Here is a 26,703-nt window from a genome sequence, read left to right as displayed (position 1 = left end):
ACTAGCCTCAGGGGCCCCTGTCCCCCACCAAGTCCAGCCCTGGGTGGAGCTGGCAGAGCAGCAGCCCTTGATTGTGGCCACGCTGGCCCTCAGGGAGGGGGTCGCAGGCCCCTGGGGGGGCACCCAGATCTGCCGCTGCGTGGGTGCCTGAGGTCTGCAGCGGCGCTGGTCGGCGAGTCTCGGCAGGCCCAGCCACCTGGGCACCCGCCCAGCTTCGCGCCTGCAGGGGCCCGGGGCCCCCACACCCAGCTCGGCTTCTCTCCATCCCCCTAGCCCCGGCCCAGACCCCCGAGCCCGGACCACCCAGCAGCTCCTTAGCACCAACCAAACTGGGGTGCCCTGGATGGGGCCGGCTGCCTGCTCAGCCCGTCTCCACTGCAGCACGTGGGTAACAGCAGCGCTGAGCAGGGCGCCGAGAGAGCCTGTGAGGGGCTCGGGCTCGGGAGACGGGGTCTCCCCAGAGAGACAGACAGAGCAGGGGAGGCCCCCGGAGTGAGGCCGACTTGGGTTCACGCCTCAGCTCTGTGTTTAAAGACCTTCCCTGACCCGGCTTCTCTGGCTTCTCAGTGGTAAAGACTCCGCCTGCCGATGCAGAAGACCTGGGTTCCATCCCTGATCCGTGAGGCTCCCACGTGCCTCGGAGCAACTAAGCCCGTGAACCACAACTACTGAGCCTGCGCTCTGGAGCCTGGGAGCCATGACTGCTGAGCTCACCGGCCACGACTCCCGAAGCCTGCGCACCCTGGGGCCCGTGCTCTGCGACAAGAGAGGCCACCGCGATGGGAAGCCGCGCCCCGCCAGGAAGGACAGCCCCCGCTCGCCGCAACTGGACCAAAGCCTGTGCAGCAGCGAAGACCCAGCACAGCCAAAAGTAAATGTCACACATAAAAAGGCATTCCCCGGGCATAAACTCCGGCCTGCGCCCCGTGATTCTGCAGTGACCAAGGCAAGATTGGGCTCTGGAGGTCATGCTGTAGCAGGGGGGGACTGATGATGCCACGGTGACGGGGCCAGGACACCGCCTGCTGCTGCCCTCACCACACACCAGGCCTGCGGGGTCAGCTCACGCGATCCTCACTGCACCCTTTGACGTAGGTCTCCTAACGGCTCCCATTTCACAGGGTGAAGAGCCCAAGCACAGACAGGTTCTGACTCACCTGAGGTCACGCCGCTAATGCACAATCCGCAGAACTAAGACTTCACGACCAGGAGTGTGGCTCTGAGAGGCAGACAAGCAGGGTGACCATCCGGCCCAGCCCTCAACCTCAGCTTTCCCAACCGCCCAGCTCAAGATGCTGAGGTCTCTCCGGTCAGACCCAGGGCCGGGCCGGACAGTCAGGAGCAGGAAGTGGCAGGCGGGGTGTCCTGGCCACAGGCTCGGAGGGCCCTCGTGCCGGGACCCCCAAATGCGGGGCCTCCTTTCAGTTCCTATAAAACGAGGTCGCGACTGTGACCCCCCCAAGAAGGACCAGGCGGCCGGGGAGCACAGGCCCCTCACCCAGGAAGGCTTCCAGGCTCCATCTGGCCGCCTGCAGCTGGCAGCCACTCGCCTGAGCCGGTGGGCCCCAGATGGGCCCCGCGCCCCCGACCGGGGCAGGCTGGGGCTGCAGAGCTGGCGGCTAGTGAGGACCACACCCCGGGCGGGGGTGCGGCACAGGGGTCGTGGGAAGGGGCATCGAGGGAGGTCCCCGGGGACACACCTGGACGGCCCAGCCTCCGGGGGGACTTGGAAGATGGCATCAGAGCCTGCCCAGGGCCCCCCCCCAACCCCACCCCTGAGGCCAGACGGCCACCCCGCCCGCCTGCCTTCCGTGCTGCCGCCCCTGGGGACTGACCCGCCCTCTGGCTCCACAGAGGCGAGGATGAGACGAGGCAGAGGAACCGGCCGTGCGGGACACCTGAGCCCGCTGGCCAGGCCTCCCAGGGGGTGGCCGCCCGGGGCTGGGAGGCTGAGACACAGCCTGTTCCCACCGGTTGCCCCCAGAGGGCCTGGGAGGAGGGAGGTCAGCAGGTGGTGGGCCATCTGGGGCCTCGACCCGCTTCTGACGGGCAGAGAGACCAGGCCAGGCCCCTCCTGGCCTCAGGTTGTTTATCTGTGGCCAGAGACACTGTCCCTCGCTTCCAGGGTCCCTGGAAGCCACGCAGACGTGTAGGAGCCTCACCCCATGCTACATTCGGCAGGCCGAGCCCAGAGCAGGGCTCACAGAAGATGTGGTGGAGCTCCCAGCTCTGCGAGTCAGGGCCGAGGAGGCCACCCTCAGCGTGGGAGCCCTCAGGCCCGGCCTCAGTCCCAGCTGGTGAGCTCGGAGCCAAGCCTTCTGCTTGTTGAAAAAGGAGCCTTGGAGGAGAAGTGGAGCCTGTGTCTGGCACCGTGACTCCAGGCGGAAGGCGCCTTCCGCTGGTGGGGCAATCACGGGGGGTGAGCTCTGGGCCTCACTGGCCCCGGGCCTGGTGGCCACTTGCCCGGCGCTCATGCCCAGACCTGAGGCTCATGCCCATGGCCTGCTAGTGGGAGGCCCCTGCAGAGTGCCGGCTGTTGAGGGGGTGTCGGCCCATCGACGCGTGCCCTCTGTCCTTACATGGGGCGGGGCCCGGGGCCCCCAGGACCAGCCGCGGGCACAGGGGTGCAGCACCTATCTGTCCACCCATCCCATCCACATTCCCGGGGGCAGGCCTGGAGCTGCCTGCTCTCCAAGCTGCCGCCCCCGCTCCCATCAGCTGGGCTCCCTGCCCCTCCTGACTCACACACGTCAAGGGTGACTTCCATGGCCCCCAGGCTGCCGTGATGAAGTGCAGGGCCTCTGGCGGGCAGTGAGGGGAGATGCAGCCTCCCAGACCCTTGGCATTTAAGGGTTGAATGGTGTGTGTTTGGGGGGTGTGTGTGTGCCCAGCCATGTCTGACTCTTTGTGACCCCATGGACCAGAGCCCGCCAGGCTCCTCTGTCCATGGGATTCTCCAGGCAAGAATACTGGAGTGAGTTGCCATTTCCCTCTCCAGGGGATCGTCCCAACCCAGGGATTGAACCCGCATCTCTTGTATCTCTTGCATTGGCAGGCAGATGGATTCTTTACCACTGCACCCCCTGGGAGACCCTGGTTGAATGATGGCCTCCCCCAAAAAGGTAAGTCCAACTCTTAACCCCCAGAACTTGTGGAGGGGATCTTATGTGCAGAGTCTTTGCAGACATAATTAAGTGAAGGACCTTGGGATGGGGGTCAGCCTGGATTTGTTGTTTTTCAGTTGCTAAGTTGTATCTGACTCTTAGCAACCCCGTGGACTTCAGCACGCCAGGCTCCTCTGTCCTCCACTATCTCCCTGAGTCTGCTCAAACTCACATCCACTGAGTCAATAATGCTATCTAACTATCTCATCCTCTGCCTCCCTCTTCTCCTTTCACCTTCAATTTTTCCCAGCACAGGGTCTTTTCCAATGAGTCAGCTCATCTGGTGACTAAGGTATTGGAGCTTCAGCTTTAGCATAAGCCCTTCCAATGAACTTTCAGGGTTAATTTCCTTTAGCATTGACTGGTTTGATTTTGCAGTCCAGGGGACTCTCAAGAGTCTTCTCCAGCACCACAATTCAAAAGCAACCATTCTTTGGCACTCAGCCTTCTTTATGGTCCAACTCTCACATCTGTACATGACTACTGGAAAAATCATAGCACTGACTATACAGACCTTTGTCAGCAAAGTGATGTCTCTGCTTTTGAATATGCTGTCTAGGTTTGTCATAGCTTTCCTTCCAAGAAGCAAGCCTCTTTTAATTTCATGGTTGCAGTCGCTGTCCATAGTAATTTTGGAGCCCAAAAAGTAAAATCTGTCATTACTTCAAATTTTTCCCCTTCTCTTTGCCATGAAGTGATGGGACTGGATGCCACGATCTTCGTTTTTTGAATGTTGAGTTTCAAGCCAGCCTTTTCATTCTCATCTTACACCCTCATCAAGAGGCTCTTTAGTTTCTCTTCACTTTCTGGCATTACAGTGGTATCATCTGCATATCTGAGGTCGTTGATATTTCTCCTGACAATCTTGATTTCAGCTAGTGATTCATCCAGCCCGGCATTTCACCCAATGTACTCTCCACAGAAGTTAAATAAGCAGAGCAACATTATACAGCCTGTCCGACTCCTTTCCCAACTTGGAGCCAGTTGTTCCATGTCTGCTTTAACTGTTGCTTCTTGACCTGCACACAGGTTTCTCAGGAGACAGGTCAGGTGGTGTGGTACTACCATCTCTTTAAGAATTTTCCACAGTATGTTGCGATCCACACAGTCAAAAGCCTTAGCATAATCAATGAAGCAGAAGTAGATATTTTTCTGTAACTCCCTTGCTTTCTCTATGATCCAAAGAATGTTGGCAATTTGATCTCTGGTTCCTCTGCCTCTTTGAAACCCAGCTTGCTCATCTGCAAGTTCTCAGGGCACATACTGCGGAAGCCTAGCTTAAAGGATTTTGAGCATCACCTTGCCAGCATGGGAAATGAGCCTGGATCTGGTGGATCCTAAATCCAGTGAGAAGCACCCTGCGAAGAGGAGCAGAGAACACGGAAACATGCAGGGGAGACGTGATGACGGAGGCGGAGGTCGGAGCGATGCTCCCACTCGCCCAGGAATGCTGAGGGCCGTGAGCACTCCCTGGAAGCTGGGCGAGAGGCCTAGGGGGAGCAGACGCCCCCTAAGCCTCCAGAGGAACCCGACCACCCCTGCCCACAACTTGATCTCGGACTCCTGGCCTCCAGAACTGGAAGACAATAAATACCTGTTATTTTAAGCCAAGTTCATGGTCACTGCTTACAGCAGTCCAAGGAAGCTAATACAGGGGAAGCGGGGGTGGGTGTCTGAAAAGGCTTATCTCCCAGAAGCCAGGAGGGCAGGGGGCGGGGGACAAGGGCCTGGAGGATTGCACCTTCCCTGGACTCGAGGGGCTGCTCACTGACTCCTGCTCCCCGACAGGGGTTTTCAGCTGTTGGTTCAGGTGCATTGGAGGATGACCTGGGGTCAGCCGTCGATGCCACAGTCATAAGTGTCCTGAGCTGGGAGGGCCCAGCTGCGTCCTTCCAGAGCTGGCTGTGGGTCACTAAGCAAGTCCTGCCCGCCTCGGGGTCTTCAGCCACTTCTTAGGGCAGTGAGAACTTGGGGGGGCATGTCTGCTGGGGTCCCCAGGCAGCGGCTCAGCTGGGAGGTGCTGGGGGATGTCGAGAGGGCCTGGCACCACCAGCTGGCCCTGAGGTGCCGCGTTTGGGCCCACGGGCAGAGCCCACAGGCAGAGGCGGGATGCTCCCGCTCGACTCGCCCTGCCTCTGGGGCTAGCCTGGGGACAGCAGCGGTCGAGGAGGCTCCTGGAGGAGGAAGAGGCAGAGGGTTTGCATGAACTCCGGGGGAAGCTGACTCAGCCTCCGGGAGCCCCACTTCTCCAGGCAGTGCCTTCCTGATCAGACCAACCTTCCGTCCAAAGTCTCTGCCACTGGCCGGACAGGAAGCACGTGGCGCAGACCACAGCCCACCCCGGCCCCCGCCGGCTCGCTGGCCTGGCCCCGGCCTCCCACCTTGGCCTGGCCACCTCTCTGGGGAGCAAGGTCGAGGCTGGCCCGCCCCGCCCCTCCTTCCCGAGTCTGCAGCTGCGCCAGGGGGAAGGAGGCGGCTCGAGCTGCAGGGGCCGGCCCTGGGCGTGTGTACACGTGGACACACGTGTCCTCTGCACTCAGCCACACGCTGGCTGGCTGGCACGTGCAGAGTCGGAGCCACCGTGGCCCCCTCCCCCCAGCCAGGGCACACGGGCTCCCCTGCACGTGTGTGAAGGCAGGCACGCATATGCACACACACACAGACACAAGCGTGTGTGTGCTCTGAGGAGTTCAGCTGGGCTCTGTCTGCCAAACTGTGCGCATGGCCCCGAGCGTCAGGGCCTGAGGACCGCGCTGGGGAAGGGCGATGGGGACGCGGCGCGGGGTGTTTGGGCAGCTGAGGCGTCTCACTCACCCCGACAACAGCCTGCCCATCCCTGGATGAGACTCGAGTCTTCAGGCCCTGCGGTTGGCGCCCGAAGCCGTCGGCCTGCAGCAGCCTGATCCCTCCTCGCCTCCAGCGGGGACTGACCTGTGACCAGTCAGCCCAGGACGAGCCCTGCAGTCAGGGCAGAGGCCAGGGGAGGACCTCGGGTCAGCAGAGGCTGCAGAAAGCCTCGGGAGGGCTGGGAGGGGCCACCGCGCTGACCAAGGACAAGCGACTGAGATCCCGCCATCGCGCTCTGCGCACCAGGCTGGCTGCAAAGGAGCACCCTTTCCCCAGCACGGCCCGGGGCGGCCGGCGAGGCGGCTGGCGAGACGCCCGGCAGGGTCCTCAGGACCCAGTGCGGACACGGCCCACCCGCGGGGCCAGCTTTCCCGAGACCGCACGCTGACGCAGGGCTGTGTGTGCTTGCGTACACGTGCCAGCCTGGGCCCCATCCCTGGCGGACGCCCCGTCAGCCCCAGCCCGGGGCTCCCATGGGCAGGGAGGCGCATCCCTGTCTGGCCGGGATGCTGCGGTTCCCACGCTGTCACAATGACCACACAGCCGGGCGGCCCCCCCAGGGACGGAACCTAATCCCGGGCTATTGAAGATGGCAAAGCCGCGGCCCCTGCCCTGAGCCAGCAGACGGCCCCGGGGACAGCTGATCCACCGCCGCCCTCACCTCAAAGGGGGACACTGTTCCCCCGGGGCCCCCCGCCCCGCCGGGCTGCTGGGATAGAGTGACACAGTGGCAGGCAGGGGCGGGATGGGGGGGCGCACACCCCCGCCCCCAGGCGCAGGGGGCTGGCCTCAGAGCGCCACGATTGGAGGGCAGTCTTTGGGTCTGGAGGACAGCTGAGAAGAGAGAGCCTACCTGCCCGGGACCCCCACGCTGGGCGGAGGACAGACAGTCCCCAAGGCTGGGGACCCTCCCTCCCCCCACCTGGAGGGGTGAGCCGAGGGCCACGCTACGGGCTGGGGTGGGCGGCCTGGGTGTAGGCTCAGACAGAGGCTCCAGCCGGGAGGGCGGGAGCATTGTCTGCTGGACTCGGGGTGTGCAGGGAGCAGGCGGAGGACGCGGTGGGGTCGGGGGGACGCCAGCCCTCCGAGAGGGTGGTGAGGCGGGAGCCAAGGAAGGCGCTGGACCAGAGCACCACTTGTAGGGTCGGGGCCTCCAAGACCACGCAGTCAGCGCCTCATTCCGCTCCAGCTCCCGGCGGGGATTCAGGCACCTTGGGCTTGGAACCGGCCTGGAACTGTGACCGCCTCCCACCGCAGGCGGCCAGGGAAACTGTGGGCCAGAGGGGTGCCGGGGCGCCACAACGTGGTCCCCAGGGCGGGCTTCAGCCGGGTGCCCCGCACCTTGGTCCCGTCGAGTTGGGGCCTTGCGAGGAGACAGGGGCCCCAGGCCTCTGCAGGGCTGACATCGCTGTCAGGGGAAGTGATCCTCCAGAATGATCCCAGAGCTGACCCGTGGGCGCCCGGCGGGCTTGCCCCTTCCCAGCTTCCTCTGGCTGCAGGGAGCTTTCTGAGTCAGCTGTGGTTGCTTGGCCAACGTTCACGGTCACTGCAGCCTTCCTCCCCGGGTGCAGCAGGGAGGGGCCCTCAGACAGGAGGTAACCCTGGGCCCTGAAGGGGCCCTGCGGCTCTGCTGGTCAGACGGTGGTGGTGGACAGCCCCACGCCCAAGTGCGTTCTAGAACCGGGGTGGGGGGCACTGGGGCAGATCCCCCCACCACCACTGTGTGACGCAGGTCAACTCACTTCCCTCTCTGAGCCTCAGCTTCCTCATTTGAAAATGAGACCGGGAGACACGCCCTACTAAGCCTGTGAGCCTGCAGCCACGCAGTCCCCCTGCTTTCCTGCACACCCCCACCCCGCCGGCTCCACTCCTCCATGCAGTTGGCAGAGAGTACTGAGGGGCCTTCAGTTCAAGGCCTGGCAGGCACCAAGCGGCGCAGCCCAGGGGCTGGGGGGGGTGGGTCGCCCTTGCATTTGAGGGCAGGGTCTATGAGCAGCCCACGGGAGCGGGAGCGGGGCCCCAGGAGCTTAACCTGGCAGGCGCATCGGCAGTTCCGTCTGCTGCTTCTGTCAATACGAGCCTTCCTGTTTTGGAGATTAAACCTCGGCTGAGCAAACAGCTTGCAAGGAGGCCCCTCCCTGCAACCTCCCTACTCTGGCCTGTCCTGAGGCTGGAACCACCTGGAGGCGGGGAGTGGGTGGGGGGCAGCAGGCCTGGAAGGAGCCCCCAACCCCTAGCCAAGCCCCCACAGCACACCCCAGCCCTCGCCCCAGCCCCCACTGACCCCGCCGCGGCCTTCAACGGAAGTCCCCTGTGTAATCCTTCCGCCTTCCCCAACACCCTGCCTGCAGCATCCTCTGCCCTCAGGTGACCTCCTGCAGGAAACAGGGAGCAAGCTGCTGCTGGAGGCCCCGCTGCCAGGCACACGCCCACCTGCTGTGAGCCCAGACCTGGCCGGAGGGCCACCCCTGGGGGCCCCACGAGGCCCGAGCCTGGAGACAGACCTGTCATTTCACTGGTGATTTCCCCTCAGCCTCCTGGTATCGTGGGTGGGGAGTTTTCTGTTGTTTGGGGCCCATCTGGTATGTAGCAGGACACTGAGCAACATCCCTGCCTTCCATCGACTAGATCGACTCGCAGACCCCAGAGTTGTGACAAGCAAAAACGTCTGCAGGGGGCCAAGATGACCGTTGGTCGAGGACGAGGCCGGGGGAGGGTGGGGGGGCAAGCCCTGCAGACAGTGTACAGACAACGAAACCGGGGCTGCAGAGGGCAGGCAGAGATTAGAGGCCCAGGCCTCCCTCTGACGCTGGCCTGGCCCAGGCTCTGTCCTGTCCCCCACCCCTTCCCACCAGGGTCCACCCACCTCCAAGCAGCGTGGCCCTGCCCTCTTCTGAAAACCCTCCGTAGCCACCAAGGAAGGGAGGAGGGCGCACCAAGGCCCAGGTGGCCCCGCGCCCTCCCAGCTTCCTCCTTCTCTGACCACAAGGACACGAGGCCCGAGGGATGGACAGACAAGCGGGGGGCATAGCCTTGCCTCCTGTGTCTTGGCTGAACCGCAGTTGCTTCTCCTCCTTTGGTAAAGCCACCTGGGGCCACGTCCCTCTTGCTCACAAACCCTGTGGCTCCCCAGGGTCTCCGGGCCTGGATCTGAGGCTCCTGCAGGCCCGTTTTCCACCGCTCCTCTCCCCACGCCCCATCTAAAGACACTCTCTCCATCCCCCCAGGCGGCCCGGCCCTGCTCCCTTCCCCAGACGTCAGCTGCAGAGTGGTGTGTGTGCCCAGTCGTGTCCGGCTCTCTGTGACCCCACGGACTGTAGCCCACCAGGCTCCTCTGTCTGTGGGATTCTCCAGGCAAGAGTACTGGAGTGAGTTGCCATGTCCTCCTCCAAGGGATCTTCCCGACCCAGGGATCGAACCCGCGTCTCTTCTGTCGCCTGCCTCGGCAGGCGGGCTCTTTACCCCGAGCGCCACCTGGGAAGCCTCGCAGGGCGAAGGTCACCATCCTCTCCTGGAAGCCTCCTTTGAAGCCGTGTACCCCAGCCCCGGCAGGAGGTGGATTCTCCCTCGCTCAGGCCCCCAGCACCCTTGGACCTGACAGAACTTCCAGCCCCTACCACCCTCCCTCTGTCTGGGGAATAGCTGGATGCCAGCAGGCTCCTCCCTGTGAGACTGTGAGCTCCCCGGGCCCAGGGGCGGCGTCTCGGTCACCTCCTCCCTGCCCTGGAGCCAGATCAGATTGGAATGGAGCAAGGGCCCAGGGGTGTCCTTGGGGGTGAATGGACAGCTGGATGGACAGACAGACAGGTGGACAGATGGGTCCCGTGGTGGCGGCTCATCCCCCTGTGGGTGTGACTGCCACGCCTGGGCACGGAACCGCCCCCTCTTCCAGGCAGCCTGGAATATCGAAGGATGCCACCTCCCCCTGCCCCGACTCCAGAGAGCAGGATGGAAGATAACACCCTCTCGCGTTACCGAGGAGGGTCCTGAGGCTAGGGAGACAGAGACCAGCTCAGGACCACACAGGGCAGGAAGCAGGTTCGCTTGGAGCCAAGACAGCCCCCAGCTACCTCCACGCGGCCCCCGCCTCTGCTCCCCCGTCCTGGGGTCTGGTCCCACCGCATGGCCACAGGGTCAGGACTGGGGCAGAGGATCGTGCCTGGAGCCCGGCGGGCAGCAGCACAGCCACGGCCCACCCCTGCCCAGCACAAGCCAGCCATTCTTGGCAAGACAAAGGCCGGCCGGGGCAGAGCGGCTCTGGTGTCTCCCTGGTGGACGTCTGGCCCCCGCAGGATGTCAGCAGTGGGAACTGGCGGTAGGGCTCTGCCACTGGGGGCTGCAAATCAGATTAGCCACGGCCAGCCCCGGCACGGCCGTCAGGAAGAAGCGCAGCTGCGGGCTCTGGGCCTGCTGCCCTCACCACGGGCACGAACCCTACTCCCAAGTGTGGGACGGCCCGACCTCCCTGTGGGGGCGAGGGCAGCCCTCTCCCCTCTGTGGACCCCGTGTCCCACCTGTAAGACCAATGTTCTGAGTGCGACCTTCCAGGCCTCCCCCGGGCAGCTCGTTGGGCAGTGCAGGGGTTGTTGTGGGCGTCCACCTGCCCAGAGGCCCCGTCCCCAGGGCCGGCTCTGTGTTCCGTGGGCAGCCCTGCCTGACCTCCTTACCCTGAGACCCACCTTCCCCTGAGTGGGGGTGGGCGCTGCGGAGGATGCTGGGCTCTCCCGAGCCTCTGGACGACCCTGCGTGCACACGTGTCCATCCGTCCATCCGTCCGTCCATCTGTCCATCCGTCCATCCATTCGCCTCGGGGCCTTGTTCAGCCACCCGGGCCAAGTCAGCCTGGCTGCTCTGATTACACCAGGCCCCAGGGCTCAGGTCGAGGAGCCAGGCGGCCGGCACACACTGGCACTTCACACTTGCAGAGTCCCAGCCCCTCACCAGCCCAGGGTTGGCGGGACGGGGTGGGGGACGGCGGGGGAGGGCGGGCACCAGCTACATCCCCGAAGCAGCGTCGAGGAAAACCCCCGAGGCCCACAGAGAGAAGGAAACCGGCCCGAGACCACACCGCGCGGGGCTGGGGGTGAGGGGTCCCGGGTGGGCAGGGCCAGGCTGGGGGCTTGTCGGCAGCTGTGGGCTGTCCTTCTCACAGGGGCAGCGCCACCCCAACAGCAGGAGCGGGAAGCAGCTGCCGGCTGCGCCCCCACCCTCCTGCCCCGGGGCCTCCTGCCAGCACAGACTCTGTCCAGAAGCTTCTGGGTGGGGGCCTCCCGGGGCCACTGTGGCCATGCCACTCGCCGCTCTCAGAAAGCCCACGGGTACCCTGGCACCCGGGCGCCCACGCTGCCCAAGCTCCCCCTTGAGGACTGGCTCTCGCATGCCAGTGTCAGAGGGGGCGTGTGAGCCCCCCAGGAGCGCAGGGGTGGTCAGCGCCTCCCGTCCCTCTCTGGGCAGTTCCCGGACGCCGAGCAGGACTGCCATGGATGACTTCCTCCCAGTTAATGGCTCACCCATTATGTCTCTGGGATCTTCCCAGGAAACAGCCACTCAGGGAGGCTAGCCCAAGGCTCCGGGGCCCACGGGGAAGGGGCTTCTAGAGCCCTCTGGGACTGACTCCGTTTGCAGGGGGCCCCAAGCTGAGCCCCGACCGGGAAAGGGGGCCTGAGCTCAGATGGGTAGACAGCACGTCCTCCGAGCCTGACAGAGAGGCAGAGTAGGGCTGCTCATGCAGGGCCCCTGTCCTCGGCCACCTCTCCACCCAGCCTCACGGACAGGTCTCGAGCCGTTGGGTCACCCGGCTGCCCGGGAGCCCCGCATGGGCTGGAGCAGGGGCTGTGCTGAGCAGGGGTCAGCCACCCAGGTGGCACCAGGCCCAAGTCCCTGGGCGAGACGGCCAGGCCGCCGGCGTTCTGACCCACTGCCCATCAGCCCCTTTTACGACAGATGATAGCATCATCCACGTGTTACAGGTGGGGAAACCGAGGCTCAGAGGAGGTCCCAGGTCAAGGTCAAAAAGCTGAGAAGTGAAAAAAAAAAAAAAGCTGAGAAGTGGCCCCTCTGGGGTTGGAAAGCGGTTAGTCTGGCTCCAGAAGCCCCTAGCCCCTGGGCTGTGTCCACATGCCTGAGCCTGGGGAGAGTCCTGGGACAGCCGCTCCCCCTCCCCCTTCCCAAGGGCCCTAAGGCACCCAGGGGCTTCCTGACAACCAGGTCAGCCCTCCCCACCCACTCCCTGGCTCCTCATTTCCTGTCCTGGGCCCAGCACCTCCTCTATCACCCCCCCACACTCCCTCAGAGCTGTTTGGCCCAATGGGTCCCTGGAGGGAGCCTTTGGGTCTGGGGTGAGGGCAGGGGAGGGGAGAGCCTCTGGCTGGAGCCAGCCTGGGGAAGAGGGCAGGGGCAGCTAGAGCGGCCACCCCCTCCAGTTTTCAGACCTCAAGGAGTCACCACGAAATTCCATTCTCCTGACAGCAAAGAGATTGAATCACTCTTGCCAAAGCCCACGGCCCCCACAAGAATGCTGCAGAGCTTCGTCCTGCTGTTCCCAGACAGGCAGTCACACCCAGGTCCCCCCACTCCCACCAACCCTGGCTGCAGAGAGGTGCGGAAAAGCCCCTGCCGACCTCTGCGCCCCGTCCAGTTGCTCCTCCTCCTTGCTCCCTGAGCACAATGCAGCAGAGCTTCTTGAGCCTCCACTTGCTTTCTGTACAATGGGCACATCACTCCCGATGCCTGGTGGGCGGAAACCACAGCAGCCAGGACTATGGAGGCCAGGAGCGCGGGTGGGAGAAAGCAGAGATGTTCTGCATGCAGAGCAGGGGGTCCCACCCCTGGAGCGGGGCCACGGAGGAGCAGGCTTATGGGACCTCGTCAGGGTCATCAGGAGTACGGGTGGCATGGCTGTCCCTCCCTCCGCCCCCTTGCAGAACCCTTAGCACCTAGTGGTGCTGCTTAATATGGACGCCGATGAAGGACCCCAGGTGCCCTGACCGCTCGTGCAGAGACTTCGGGGCGTGACGGTTTGGGGCTGTTAGAGAACTGGGAGGCATTGCAGGCAGAGGCATGCAATGGAGCTGGGACCTAGGTGGGAGGGAGGTGGACACTGGGCCAGGACTTGAACTGAAAAGAGGCCATGCCTGCATGTGTGCTAAGCTGCTTCAGCTGTGTCCTGACTCTTTGTGACCCTATGGACCACAGCCTGCCAGGCTCCTCTGTCCATGGGATTTCCCAGGCAAGAATACTGGAGCGGGTGGTCATTTCCTCCTCCAGGGGATCTTCCCAACCCTGGGATCGAACCTGCATCTTTTATGTCTCCTGTATTGGCAGGTGACTTCTTTACCACTAGCACCACCTGGGAAGCCCCCAGAGGCCATGGGGAACCATCAAAGGTTTGGACCTGCGTGCATGATTCGAGCTGTGTGGTTTCTGAGTGGAGAATCAATACAGCAGGTAGGCTGGCAGGAGGACCCGCGTGGAGGCGGCTCAAGAGGTCCAGGGGAGAGAGGAAGGCTGTAGGGGAGGCTCCCTATCAACCTAGCCCAGACCTGGGATAGCGGTGGGGGGGGCGAGGGAAAGTGGGCACAGAGACCCTTCAGACAGGACTGGAGATGTGCTGGGGCTCGGCTGACCCCTGCCCACTCCCACCTCTGCAGCCGAGGAGAGGCTCCCAGGCTGGGGAGGAGTTTATGGCAGGAGGTGACTCCATGGGAGTCTCGTCACTTGGGCACAGCCAGCACCATCTGCTCAGGCATCTGCCTGCCTGGGGTGGCGCCTGCTAATTACCTTGGGGGTGGATACAGGAAGAGGCCTGGGAACTCCCATCCCCCACCGCACCCCATCACAGAGGGGCAGGGGATAGGGCCCCAGGGCCCTAAGAACAAATGGGCCAGGTGAGAATTGCTGAACCGGGCCAGACATCTACACAATAAATCTTTTTTTTTTTTTTAGTTGCACTGGGTCTTAGTTGCAGCAAGTGAGATCTAGTTCCCTGACCAGGGAGGGAACCTGTGGCCCTCTGCATTGGGAGCTCCGTGTCCTAGCCACTGGGCCACCAGGGAACTCCCTACACAATACATCTTTATAGAGGGCTTACTGTGTTCCAGGCCCTCATCTCTGCAGTTGACATTCAGGGGAGGGAGAAGGACCACGAAGGGTGCCTTGGAGCAGACGTAAACGTTGTGAAGAAAATGGACCAGTGGGCAGAGCCAGCGCTAAGAGGGGGACCAGTGTAGCCTAGGTGCTCCCTCCTTAGGAGGGGATGCGAGGGACTGGGGAGAGAGGGAGAGGAGACGCAGCCAAGCGGAGAGCCGCCCCTGGCCGCGCTTCCGGAAGACGCTGCGGGCTGGGGGCTCAGACTCTGATTTCGCCACGGGGAGCCCTTGGCCACTTCCTCGCCCCTCACCCTCAACGCGGGCTGCCGGCGCGCATTCCTGCCGCCCCTGCTCGTGCGGTGGGCCGGCCCAGCCCGTGGGAAGGGCCGGGGTGGGGGCCCGCCGTGTGCCGGGGAGGCGGGGCGGGGGCACAGCTGGGCCACCCGTATCTGGCCCGAGCGCAGAGGGACCAAATGGGACGGAAGGCGGCCTTTCATCCCGCGCGGGGAGGGGCGGCCTCGGCCTCGGATTTCGGGGCACCCACCCTCTCCCCCGCCTCGACATTGGGCCGAGAGGAGGGAATTCACTCGGGTCTAGGGATGTAATCTGGTAAGGTGTTTTCCCGCTGGAACCTCGTGTCCCTACCTGTGGCTCAGCTGGCTAAGCCCTTCCTCGGTTTTATTAATAAGGGCTGCTCTGGACGGAGCGCTGAGGTCCGCCAATCCTGTGACCCGGCCTGCGCCAGCCCTAGCGGAGGAAGCCGGCTCGGGGAGGGGAAGTGCCCAGCGGGGAAGGACGGACGTCCCCCGCGGGACGTCTGAGCCCAGAGTCCCTGTCCCGGAATCGCCGTCAGAGCGCTGAGGGCGCGCCCCTCCGTAGGCCAGACGTGGAGCTCCGGCCCCGCGCTGACCGGCCTGGGTTTTTCCCCTTCAGGGCCACTGGGGCGGGGCGGGGCGGGGCGGGACCAGGTCCCCGCGCCCCCCGGCTGCCCGCGGGGGTCGATCCGGGCGGGACGGGGCGGGGCGTGCACGTGCGGACCGGGGGCGAGAGCGCAGGGCGCCGGCTCCTCGGTTCCCAGACCCCCGCCGCGATCCCACGTGGGCGCTGCCGGGCGTCAGGGGCGACGCGCGAGGCCCCGCCCCCGGGGACCCGGGAGCCAGTGAGCTCGCGCAGAAGGCGGGGCCTCGCGCGAAGCCACGCCTCAGGGGCGGAGCCAGGCCAGGGCAGTTTAAGAGCTCGGGCCGCGGGCGGGGCGCCGTTGGACGTGCGGCGGGACCCCGGAGCCTCGGCGTGGGTGAGAGGGGCCGGGCGCTCCGCGCTGCCGCCACCCCACCATGCTCAAGCGCTGCGGCCGCCGCCTGCTGCTGGCGCTGGCGGGCGCGCTGCTTGCCTGTCTGTTGGTGCTCACGGCCGACCCGCCGCCGCCTCCGGTGCCCGCTGAGCGCGGTAGGCGCGCGCTGCGCAGCCTGGCGGGCCCCTCGGGGGCGGCCACGGCGCCCGGGCTGGAGGCGGCGGCGGCGGCGCCCGGGGCGCCCGTCCGCGAGGTGCACAGTCTGTCCGAGTACTTCAGCCTACTCACCCGCTCTCGCAGAGACGCGGGCCCACCGCCCGGGGGCGTCCCCCGTCCCGCCGACGGCCGTCCGCGGCCCCCGGTAGAGCAGCTGGCGCCGCGCGACGTCTTCATCGCGGTGAAGACCACCAAAAAGTTTCATCGCGCGCGTCTCGACTTGCTTCTGGAGACGTGGATCTCGCGCCACGAGGAGATGGTGAGCCCCCGCAGGCTGGGCAAGTGGGCAGGGGAGGAGGTGCCCTCTTGTCCAGCTGGTGGCAGCATCCAGTGGGCGCCAGGTTGCCTGTCTGTACCGCCACCGGGAATATCGGGCGTAGGGATGCCGGTTCATGCCCTTCCAGCCCAGTTTGCCTGATGTGGAAGTGCAGGGTGGGACTCATTCCCCAAACACCGCGGTCACTGGCCTGCACTGAGCCTTCGCCAGCCACCGGTGCCTGGCGTTGGCGCCGGTGGTGCTTCTTGTCTTCAAACCCTGGAACTCATCATCTGGGAATTATTGTCCCCAAGCCTTCCCAAGGTGGATTCAGCGTGGGGCCTCCTCCCCGGGCTCACACCCTTCTCCGGGAGGAAGACTCTTTCCTGAGAAGTGGAGCTAAGGGTTAGGATCCCTGGGCACAGGGCCAGACCTGTCCCCCATCCCAGCCTTTGCCATGGGATGGGGGACACGTCGCTGTTGAAGTTGGGAGTGGGTGTTGCTGGGGGCCCTGGGGGGGTCCATCTCCGAAGAAGAACGAGAGAGCACGCCCTGGGTCTCGGGGTGTGTTCTGGGGCCCGCGCTCCACAGTGCAGAAGTCTCTGGAGCCTGGGACCTAGAGCTTAGCACATCCTAGTTGAGTACTGACTTCCTCCACACACATAATAAAGACACACCCCACTTTGAAAAATCTCCCTCAAGGCTGCAGCTGGATGGTTGGGTTGGGGCAGGATGGGGGCAGAGTGTGAGTGCTGCTGGGGAGGGGGTGGGGGAATTCCCTGAACTGGGAGATACCAGGGACTGTCTGAGTATTTGGGATGAGGGTGAAGGACCCTTGACCGGGCTGGGGGCTCAGAGAAGACCCTGCCTCTCTTCCTCCCTGTTGAAACCGTCGAGGCCTCGGGGCCTCCTGGCCTGGCTGAGCCCTGTTCAGGGGCAGGGCTCTGACGAGGTCACGATGAGGGCCAGGGGAGCAGGGTCCTCCTGGTCCCAGCGTGGGGAGGGGGCCCTGGGAGCCCCACGGCAGCCTCCTGGGAACACGGCGTCCCTTTCCCAGGGGCTCAGCAGGCTGGCAGGAGGGGGCGGCGGGGGCTGCGGGTTTTGTTTGGCTGCTGGGCCGTTAGGATTCCCAGCGCCGGGCGGCTCTCACGCCGGCCGCTCGGGCAAGGTAACAAAGCCCCTTTCTCCAGTGGAGAAAGGCGTCCGGCCTCTTGTGTGCAGCTATGTGCTCCATGGGAACCGCCGCCGGCGTGCTGGCCACTCAGGTTGCCTGGCGATGACGGCCTGCGGGCCCCCCCCTCCCTGAGTGACAGCACTTGCGGGGCGCCATCCCCGAGCCAGGCACCACCCCCAGGACTCTGCCTGCCTGCTCTGTGACCTTTGGCAGTGCTCAGCCCTCTCTGGGCTGCCACCAGCTCTGAGCCCCTCTCATCTCGGACTCTGAGGACTTCCTCCAGCAGAGGGGATATGGTCAGGGGGGTCTCGGGGAGCAGTTCCAGCCAAGCGAGGTGACGCTGGGCATGACCAAGGGCCTCTGTGGCCCTCAGTCCGCTCACCTCTGAAATAAGGAAGGCACTGGCCTCTGGTCGGGGTTGTGAAAGAGGACGGCCAAAACCTGGAGAGGCAGGGAGGTCACCTTCCCCACTGAAGGTTCCCTTCTCACTATCTGACCACACCCGGGAGAAGCCGAATCTGACTCCCAACAGTCAGTTCGTGTGTCCCGTCTAGCAAGAATCCCTCTCACGGTGTCCTATGGGTGAGGGGACCTTGAAACTGTTTCAACGGAGAGACCTCCCCTCCCAACCCTGTCTGTGCAGAGTGGTTCAGACCCGGTTTGATGGGGGAGACTCCAGGAAGTCAGAGCTGTGGCGGGGGAAACCCACAGAGGCTGTGTGAGCTGCAAGGGGGGCATCGGACCCGGGTTGGAGAGGGAGGGACTTCCTGGAGGAGGTGCCACTTGAGCTAGACGGAGAGTAGGAAATGCTCTGAAAGGGCAACTGGGCATCTTGAACACAACCTGTGGGGTGTGCAAGAGACTTCCAGCCATTGCAGAGGCTCGGGCGGGGTGGTCAGCAGGGGCCACGTCATGACAGGTCCAGGGTGAGGGGCTGGGCCCTCGGCCCTCACTTGGCTCCCCTGTCCCTCCCAGGCGTGGGCCAGGCTGCGGCGGCTGCCACCACAGCGGCCACAATTGTCAGGGGGAGAGCTTGGCATCCTGTGTTTCTTTGAATCGCAGCTCCAGGAACAATGCCGCTTCCTGTGGGTGTCCCCCCCCCCCCACCCTCCGCCAGCCCTGCCGCCCGGCTCTTCCTCCCCCAGCTCTGCGGCCTCAGGGAAGTGGGGAGGGGTCTGCGGGGCACGGCTGGCGGGGACCAGCACCACCTCTGTCCCGGGGTGTGACCGCAGGCCGGGGCCCGCCTCTCTGTGGGCCTCTGTTTCCCCACCTGTACACTCTGGAAGGGATGGTGTCCTCCTCCCAGGCCGTGAGGGAGCTGGAAGAAGAGAAGGAGCTGGGCGCTCTGCTCCGGGCGCATGAGCTCTGGTTACGCCCATTGCACAGAGGGCGGAAACTGAGGCTCGGAGCCACGGGCAAGACCCGTCCCCTCCTCTCCTGACTGCTCTGATGTGGCAAGACAGGAGGCCCGGCACCCTCACACCCCCACAGCCCCACGCCTCCGAGTGCTCCTCTCTGAACAAAGGTGACTTTAATCTCTGTAGCCTTGGGCTGGGTTTTTAGGGCACCACCGAAAGCGCGGGAGAACAGGCCTCGCTTGATCTCATTAAGAAAGCATTTTCCTTTTAATCCAGTGGCGGCAACGGCGCGTCTGCACGGGCCGGCCTCGGCCTCCCACGGCATTCCTGGGCCAAGATGCTGGAGAGCAGGCGGGGGGCTGGATGCGAGTCCGTGCGTGCGGGCGCCCTGGGGTGTCTGCTGGGGAGGAGGGCACCGTGCTTGCAGCGGGCGGGAGGGGCCCATCCACCCTCCCTCCCTCAATGCCTCCCAGGCCCACCCAGCTGGCGGCCTCACCTGAGCGTGTGCCCAGGTCTGGGCTCAGGCTGGACCGGGAGCCGGGGCTACCAGGCGAGGGTGGGCACCCCAGGTGGGTCCCCCAGCTCCCGAGTACACATTGCATCAGGCCTGCACACGCTGGCCCCTCCCTCGTGCCCATTTGTCCCCAGGAGGAAACCGGGGCCCAGCGGCCACGGAGGTGGTGGTGGGGGGTGTCTCCTGCTGCCCGCGCTCACAACACCCTCCGCCAGGCCGGGCTCTGCACTCGGCACGCCTGGGTGCGCTGGGCGGCACGCGCTGGGCGGGCGGCAGAGGAAGGAACATTCCTCCCCGTGTGCCGACGGGCCCAGGCGGGCGCCGGCAGCTCCTGGCCCCTCCCCGTCAGGCCCCCCCACTTCCGTAGAGCGATCCTGGCAGGGGTGGAGGAGCCAGGCTGGCATAGCTGGAGCTTCGACGTGGCCTCGAGCGAGGCCTGTCTGAGAGCCCAAGCCGTGGCCGCTGACCCTTGTGCGGAGCCGTGAGCCCGTGCCGTTTCCTGGCCCAGCCCCGCGGACTTGTCAGAGTCTCCGGAAAACCCTGGGGGCTGCTTTGGCTCAGGGAAGGCGACCGCCTCGGTGGGCTGGCCACGCAGCCAGCGGTGCGAGGGGCCCGTCCTGAGGGTGCAGCCGGGGGGACCTCGGGGCTGTGGCCACACCCCTGCCCCGCCGGACCTTGTACCCAGCCTGGCCCAGTTAACCAGGCCAGCTGTATGGTAATGGGCCGTGCGGCCACTCCCGCTTAACGCGGCCCGGGACAAAGCTGGCGGACAATGCCGGTGACTCACCCTCCCCGCGGGCCCTTTGTCCGCCAGTGCCTGGCAGCCGCCCAGCGGAGGCCTTTGTCCCCGACTGATTGAGATTTGGCTTCCCGAAGCCGACCCCCTCCGCCTGTGCCCTGCCCCTCCCGCAGGCCGGGCACTCTGTCAATAAGGGTGTGTGCCCGCCAGGTGCTCAGGGCGGGCCGCGCGCGGTTACCTGGTGGTGGGCGGGGCGCCGCACCTGGCTCGTGCCGCCGCAGCTGCCGCCCGGCGACCTTGGGCGCAGCTGCCGCCGTGGGCGGGGTGGGGTGGGGGTCCTTCCCGAGCCCCCAGCCCACTTGCACTCAGGGTAGGCCCTGGAGCCCCACTGTGCATGGGGGGGGGGTGGAAACGGAAGCTCCAAGGTGCAGCGTGGGCATCAGGGGTCCCAGCCCTGGGCCCCGCAGTGGCCGGGGCGGCCCCCCGAGCTGCCCGTTCAAGGCCGCGTTTCTCCCTGCAGACGTTCATTTTCACGGACGGGGAAGACGAGGCGCTGGCCAGGCGCACCGGTGAGCCCTGGGCGCGGGGAGGCGAGGGGGGCCCTGCCCGGGGGAAACGCGCCCCTCGGGAGAGGTCGCCGGGGCCGAGGGCCTGGGAGGGCAGTTTACTCAACGGGTTTGCTCAGCGCCCCGCCCCACCACTCACCCACCCCCCCAATTCTCATGCAAATGAGGCCCTTTCAGCTCCTGGGCCCTTTGAGCTGATGTGGCGGCAACAGGTGGCTGGTGCTGGGAAAAAGCCGCCTGAATGGGCGGGGGCGGGGCGGGGCGGGGCGGGGCGGGGCGGGGCGCCCGCGCTGGGGGTGGGGTCTGCAGGCCGGGGTCCGGCTCAGGGGGAGGGCGTGAGTGGGGTGGCCGCTGCAGGCACTTCTTGAACCCAGGGCGCCCCGGGACAGAATGCCACCTCCCCCCCACCCCTTCTTGCTCTGCTTTTCCCGGGCCTGCTGTGTGACCCCAGGCCAGGCCGCCCTCTCTGAACCGCCTCGGACCCGCTCACAGCCCCTCCCCTTGTCCACAGGCCATGTGGTCAACACGAACTGCTCCGCCGCCCACAGCCGCCAGGCGCTGTCCTGCAAGATGGCGGTGGAGTACGACCGCTTCATCGAGTCGGGGAGGAAGTGAGTGCCGGGCTCTGGCGGGCCCCGGGAGCGTCCCCTGGTGGGGCTCCGGCCCTGGCAGTCCCACCCGCACGACACCCCCGTGACGGCCCTGCCTTCCCACCCCAGGTGGTTCTGCCACGTGGATGACGATAATTATGTGAACGTGCGCGCCCTGCTGAGGCTGCTGGGCAGTTACCCACACACGCAGGACGTCTACCTGGGCAAGCCCAGCCTGGACCGGCCCATCCAGGCCACGGAGCGCGTCAGCGAAAACAAGGTGGTGAGTGTCCCCCCCCCCCCCAACGCCAGCCTGCACCAACGCGCGGGGAAGAGGCTGGGGTTGCCCCGCGGCCCGGCACCGGGGGTCTGGGAGTCTCACCACGTCCCCCCCGTCCCCGGCTCCCCACAGCGTCCTGTCCACTTCTGGTTTGCCACCGGCGGGGCTGGCTTCTGCATCAGCCGAGGGCTGGCCCTGAAGATGAGCCCCTGGGCCAGGTGAGTGCCCTGGGGCACAGGTGAGGCTGCCTCCGATCTCCCAGGGTCCCCCCACGGCCGGCCTGGCGCGGCTCATCTTCCCAGCACCAGTGTCCCCAAACCTCACGTCCTCCGGCAGGGTGAGTCCTCCCCACCACCGCCCGCCAGCCACCGGGGGGGGTCAGGACCCCTTCCTGCATCTGGTAACCCCCCAACCGCCCCCGCCACGCGCAGGGGAGTCCTCAGGCTTGTACAGAGGAGGGGGCTGTCCTGGGGCTCAGGGAGGCTGGAGGCGGCCCCGCGGGGCACGTCCACCTCCTGCTGGAGCCCGGCCGGCCAAGCCGCACGCTGCCCGCTGGGGCCCTGCCCGGCTGCCCCCTCGGCTCACTGCAGCCCTCGGCCCTTCCCTCCCGCAGTGGAGGCCACTTCATGAGCACGGCTGAGCGGATCCGGCTGCCGGACGACTGCACCATCGGCTACATCGTGGAGGCGCTGCTGGGCGTGCCCCTGGTGCGCTGCGGGCTCTTCCACTCCCACCTGGAGAACCTGCAGCAGGTGCCTGCCTCCGAGCTCCACGAGCAGGTGCGCGTGCAAGGGATGCACGTGCAAGCGATGCGGGCCCCCGGAGGAGAGCGTCTGGGAGAGGAGGGCGGAAGGAAGTGGGGAGGGGGTGGGGGAGGGGGATGGGGCCGCGGAGGGGCCACAGCTTTGAATAGGTCACCAAGGCCCGGCTGTTGGTTGCCACCACCCAGGCACCCAGACCTCCCCAGCAGCAGTCCCATGGTCCATCTGTCCTGCCTCTGTCTTCGGCAGGACACCTACTCTGAGCCTTTCGGGTCTTCCCTGTGTCTGTAAACATTCCCTCGCCGTAGCTGGCGAGGCCGCCGCTGCAGCTGAAGCTCCCTTGGGCTTTACTCCTGGGGCTGCAGAGCGGGGGGTGCAACGTGGACCTGGCTTCTTGGCCCGAGGTGGGCAGAAGGCCAGGTTGTCCCCTCGCGCAGAACTGCACATGTGCCCGCCTTGGGCAGAGCCAGGGTAGGGTGGCCTGGGCACTGCACCCCCCAGCATCACCCTTTCCATCTCCCTGCAGGTGACCCTGAGCTACGGCATGTTTGAAAACAAGCGGAATGCCGTCCACATTAAGGGGCCCTTCTCGGTGGAGGCTGACCCGTCAAGGTGAGGAAAGGGAGGCCTAGAGGGGGCGGGCTCACGGAGGTCCCTTGGGGTCCACTGCAGCTCGGGCAGAGCTGGAGCGCCCCCCAGGCGTCTGCTCGGGTGGAGCAGGGCCCCCAGCCCGCACGGACAAGCCCCCGCTCTATCCCCACAGGTTCCGCTCCATCCACTGCCATCTGTACCCGGACACGCCCTGGTGTCCCCGCACTGCTATCCTCTAGCGGCCGTGGCTGAAACCCCGTTCCCGGGCGCCCCTGGTATCCAAAGGGCCCGAGGACCCCTGTCATGCCGCCCCGGCCTGGGCCTTCGAGGCCACCCTGGGGCTGCGCCTGTGTGTGTGCTGTGAGCCCATCCCTGTAGCAGACTGCTGGGCAGCTCTGCTCTGCCAAGGGGCAGGCAAAGTCCCGCCTGTCTGTCCGCCTGTCTGTCCGTGTCCCGCCCCGGAAGGATTTGTGTGTCGGAGGTCACTCTGAGGGCGGTTCTGTTACCCTTTCGGGGTCTCTGGGCGGCGTGGGGCCCAGGGGCTGCTCTGCAGGGACGTGTGGGCGCCTTTCGGCCCTGCTGAGCGCAGGCCCGTGGCCGTGGGCACCTGCCCCCCCGGGACCCTGGCTCCCCGCTCAGAGCCCCCAGGACAGCTCCCTGTGTTCCGCGCGAGGAAGCTGGGTTTGGGGGAGTGCCCTGAGCCCCCTCGCGCTGAGCTCCGGCCTGGGTACCACGGCTCCGAGTGACAGCGGCCCCAGCGACCTTGCCACTGGGTGAAGCATCCCGGGCAGGGGTCTCCCCTGCTCTCTCAGCCAGCTTCCCTTTGTGACGGGGAGTCAGCTGAGCATTTTAACTCCTCTCCAAAGTAGAGAGAAAGTCGCCCATAGTGGGTGTGTCTGTAAATATTGTGACAGTGTTTTTTACTGTGACTGTTTCTTGAAAGGGGGTGGGTAAAAAAGTAGGGTGTTTTTGTCTGTGTTTTCAGGGGCTTGGGGAAGGTGTTATCTTTTCTGTGGATCAGAAAAGCAGAAGCCAAACTTGGGATAGTCTTTGCTGTTAAAGCTGATGGAAATGTCTGACACCCTGTGTATTTATGTGTCATGATATCTGGTCTCTCCCTGCCCACCTCCTTCACAGAACCCGTCTCCTCCCAGCCCAGCTCGGCGCACCTGACCAATGAGGTGTGTTTTGCGTTCTGTTTTTCTTTCTGCAAGACATAGCTAGGAAAGTGAACGATAAGGGAAACGTTCTCAGGGAATTGACGTGTGTTGCTATGGTGACGTCCTTTGCTGTGAATAAAGATGCTCTTTGGGGCAACCTGGGGGTCCTGGTCTTGGCTGGAAGTGGCGCCCGAGATGCAGGTTCATGGAAGCTGGCTCTGGGGGCTCGCTGGCACTCGTGTGGGGTAGGTATGGACAGACCGCCCCCCAAGCCAACTATCGTGGGACGGGAACTTGGACTCAGAATAGCAACTTGCACATTCCTGAGAGGCCCAGGAACTTGGGTGGCCAGCCCAGGGCAGCCTCAGGTGTAGGGGGAGATCTCACGTGATCAGACACGCTGCCCTCAGACTCCGCAGCCCCGGCGTCTGCAGACCTGGCCCGGGCGGCTGCCAGGGAGTCCAGTCCTCCCTTGAGGGCAACAGGCGCTTGCCGTGGTTTGGCCTGGGACCCCCGACCCTGCCCACCCCTACCCGTGCTGTTGACCCTAGACGGTGGCAATGTTTTCTACGGAAGGCAGCTCCTCAGGCCCTTCCTCAAATCAGCCTGTGTGATGTGGGGTGGGGAGGGCCTGCTCTGGCCTCTGGGGGAGTCCCCTCCCTGGGCCTGGGGCAGTCCTCACTTCCTCTTCCTCAAATAGACCAGACAGGCTGCTCCCCAGCCCGACCGCTGCCCCCGCCCCAGCCCCGCGGGTCCTTGCTGGGATCTGGGGCTCCTCCCACTGCCTCCGCTTCCCAATGCCCGCCGCGTACCCTGTTGGCACATCTGGGAACAGACCGAGGGTGGAGGAGCGGCTCTTCTCCCACCCCTGATGTGGGGACAGAACCGCTCCCCCGCCACACTGCCCTACTCAGCACCCCCACTGGGTCGGGGAGGGCGCCGCTTCCGCACGCCCTGCTGGTGCCCGCTCTGGCCCGGGGAGCAGGCGGCCGGCGCCTGACCCCACCTGGGCCTTGTGCAGCCCTGAGTCAGCGCGTGGTTTGCCTAGCAGCTGCCCTGGGGGCGCGGCAGGGACGGGAACAGTGCAGGAGAGACGGCCCCTCGCCGTCACATGGCCTGACCCTGTCTGGGGGACGCCCCCAGAGCCCGCTGTGCCAGGCTGGGCGGGCGTGGGGCGGTCACAGCGGAACTTGCCGCTGCGGGCAGAGGCCACAGGTCTCCTTCCGGCTGGCGTGAGTCAGAGGAGCCTCTGCCTGGAGCGGACCCGCAGCCTGGCACCCCGCCCCTGGTGGCTGGCATCGCCTCCCCATGGAGCGGCGGGGCCCTGGAGTCCAGGGATGGGCATTGAGGATCACAGCTGGTCTGGGCTGTCCCGGCGGCGGAGCAGGGAGCCCAGGGTGGGGGTGGGGGGAGTCTCCACCTCCATGTAGGAAATGGGGGTCAGCAGGAGGCAGCTGAGCCCCTGGCCTCCGGGCGGGGTCATGGAGGGGCAGGCCTGGGGCACCCTGGCCCGTTCCTCCTCAACATGAAGCTGAGCGCAGGGGGTGGGCTCCATCCTCAGAAAGGGAAGCGGTCCAGGAGGCTTTATAGGAACAGGCATCCGCCGCCCTGGGGGTGCGGGAGGTGGCCCTCCCCCAGTGAGTCACGGAGAGGTGCCCTCCCTCCTCCAGCGGACACGGCCCGGGGTACCCATGCCCCACCCCTGGTGGCATCGGCGCTCCCCGCACACTGGGCTGAGGGCTGGTTGGAGAGGGTCCTGGCAGGCTCAAGGGGCTCCACGTCCCCCAGTCTGGCCCTCCCGAACAGCGGGTCACTGTGGGCTTTCAGAAATGAAATGTAAAAGCACAACCCGGGGGCCGCTGGGCGCCCCAACCCTGCCCTGCCTCTGGCTCCCGAGCTGCCCATGGGCGAGGGCCTGGTTAGACGGCCAGAGCAGAGGCTGAGCCATGTCTTGGAGGGGCCGAGATGGGTGCCAGGGTGGGGCCCTCCCTGTTCTGTTGAAATGAACCTCCTTCAGCTGGGCCATCACAGTTAGCTGCCCCGAAGAGGCCCACCTGAGCTGGAGCAGGAAGGCTCTGCAGAGGGCAGCGGGCAGAGGAAGACGCTCCAGGCCCCGGCACAGACTGGACGAGGGGTGGAGGTGGGGCTCATCAGGATGTCTGGAGACAGGGTGGTCTCCACGGCCCTCATCCACCTGGCCCATGGCTGCCCACAAGTCTCCATCCACGCTTCCAGAGGCCAGGCCCTGCTGCAGCCTCAGCCTGTCATGCCCTCTCTGGGCCTCGGGTCAGGGCCTCGGGGGGACCAGAGCCAGCCCCATTCTTTTGTCAGACCAAAGGCCAGTCCTGTTGCCACCCCAGCCTCACCCTCACCAAATGTTCTTGAAGGTGATCTCTTCCCCAAGTCCAGCCCAGGGCTGGACACAGAAGGCACGTGGTCCATCGTCACTAGGAGGGGACCAAGGGCCCCGGGGGCTTCTCATCTTGGCCCCTGGAGGTCGCCCAGATCATGTCACCATGCTGAGTCTGGGGGCTCAGAGCTGTGCCTGCCTCCCCTGCCACGCGCCTCTACTCCCCCTGCCCAAGCAGCGGGCAGCCCCCTTGCACAACCTGCCACCGTCCTTGGGCGCCGCCTGCTGGCCAGAGTTGGTGGTTTCTCACCCAACCAGACCTTTTCCAGGACCCTCTTTTTGGGCTCCAAAATCACTGCAGATGGTGACTGCAGCCATGAAATTATAAGATGCTTGCTCCTTGGAAGAAAAGCCATGACCAACCTAGACAGCATATTAAAAACCAGAGACAATACTTTACCAACAAAGGTCTGTCTAGTCAAAGCTATGGTTTTTCCAGTAGTCATGTATGGATGTGAGAGTTGGACTACAAAGAAAGCTGAGCGCCGACAAATTGATGTTTTTGAACTGTGGTGTTTGAGAAGACTCTTGAGAGTGCCTTGGACTGCAAGGAGATCCAACCAGTCCATCCTAAAGGAGATCAGTCCTGAGTGTTCATTGGAAGGACTGATGCTGAAGCTGCAACTCCAATCCTTTGGCCACCTGGTGCGAAAAACTGACTCATTGCAAAAGACCCTGATGCTGGGAAAGATTGACGGG

The 26,703-nt window shown here is 65.1% G+C and overlaps 1 protein-coding gene and 1 long non-coding RNA gene across 5 annotated transcripts; both read left to right on the top strand.

Moving 5' to 3' along the window:
- The first annotated feature begins 2,189 nt into the window (after nucleotides 1–2,189).
- Nucleotides 2,190–4,528, top strand: LOC122433245. Its single transcript, XR_006267054.1, has 3 exons — nucleotides 2,190–2,297; nucleotides 3,056–3,122; nucleotides 4,397–4,528. It is a non-coding gene; the product is annotated as an uncharacterized LOC122433245 (long non-coding RNA).
- A 10,814-nt stretch (nucleotides 4,529–15,342) lies between these two features.
- On the top strand, nucleotides 15,343–23,751 carry LFNG (LFNG O-fucosylpeptide 3-beta-N-acetylglucosaminyltransferase). 4 transcript variants are annotated; one of them, XM_043455892.1, is made up of 9 exons: nucleotides 15,344–15,509; nucleotides 15,606–15,864; nucleotides 20,167–20,215; nucleotides 20,724–20,823; nucleotides 20,932–21,085; nucleotides 21,215–21,300; nucleotides 21,696–21,861; nucleotides 22,370–22,455; nucleotides 22,607–23,751. In XM_043455892.1, the coding sequence occupies exons 1-9, from the start codon at nucleotides 15,433–15,435 to the stop codon at nucleotides 22,671–22,673; spliced, it is 1,044 nt and encodes a 347-aa protein (XP_043311827.1). In that variant the 5' UTR covers nucleotides 15,344–15,432; the 3' UTR covers nucleotides 22,674–23,751. The 4 variants fall into 4 exon arrangements, with proteins under 4 accessions (XP_043311826.1, XP_043311827.1, XP_043311825.1 ...); XM_043455893.1 differs by lacking the exons at nucleotides 15,344–15,509; nucleotides 15,606–15,864 and adding exons at nucleotides 18,444–18,560; nucleotides 18,670–18,766; XM_043455891.1 differs by having other exon boundaries at nucleotides 15,343–15,864; nucleotides 20,932–21,082.
- Nucleotides 23,752–26,703: the final 2,952 nt, after the last annotated feature.

Source organism: Cervus canadensis, chromosome 32, assembly GCF_019320065.1.
Source record: "Cervus canadensis isolate Bull #8, Minnesota chromosome 32, ASM1932006v1, whole genome shotgun sequence".
NCBI lineage: Eukaryota > Metazoa > Chordata > Mammalia > Artiodactyla > Cervidae > Cervus > Cervus canadensis.
This window is presented reverse-complemented; position numbering and strand designations above follow the sequence as displayed.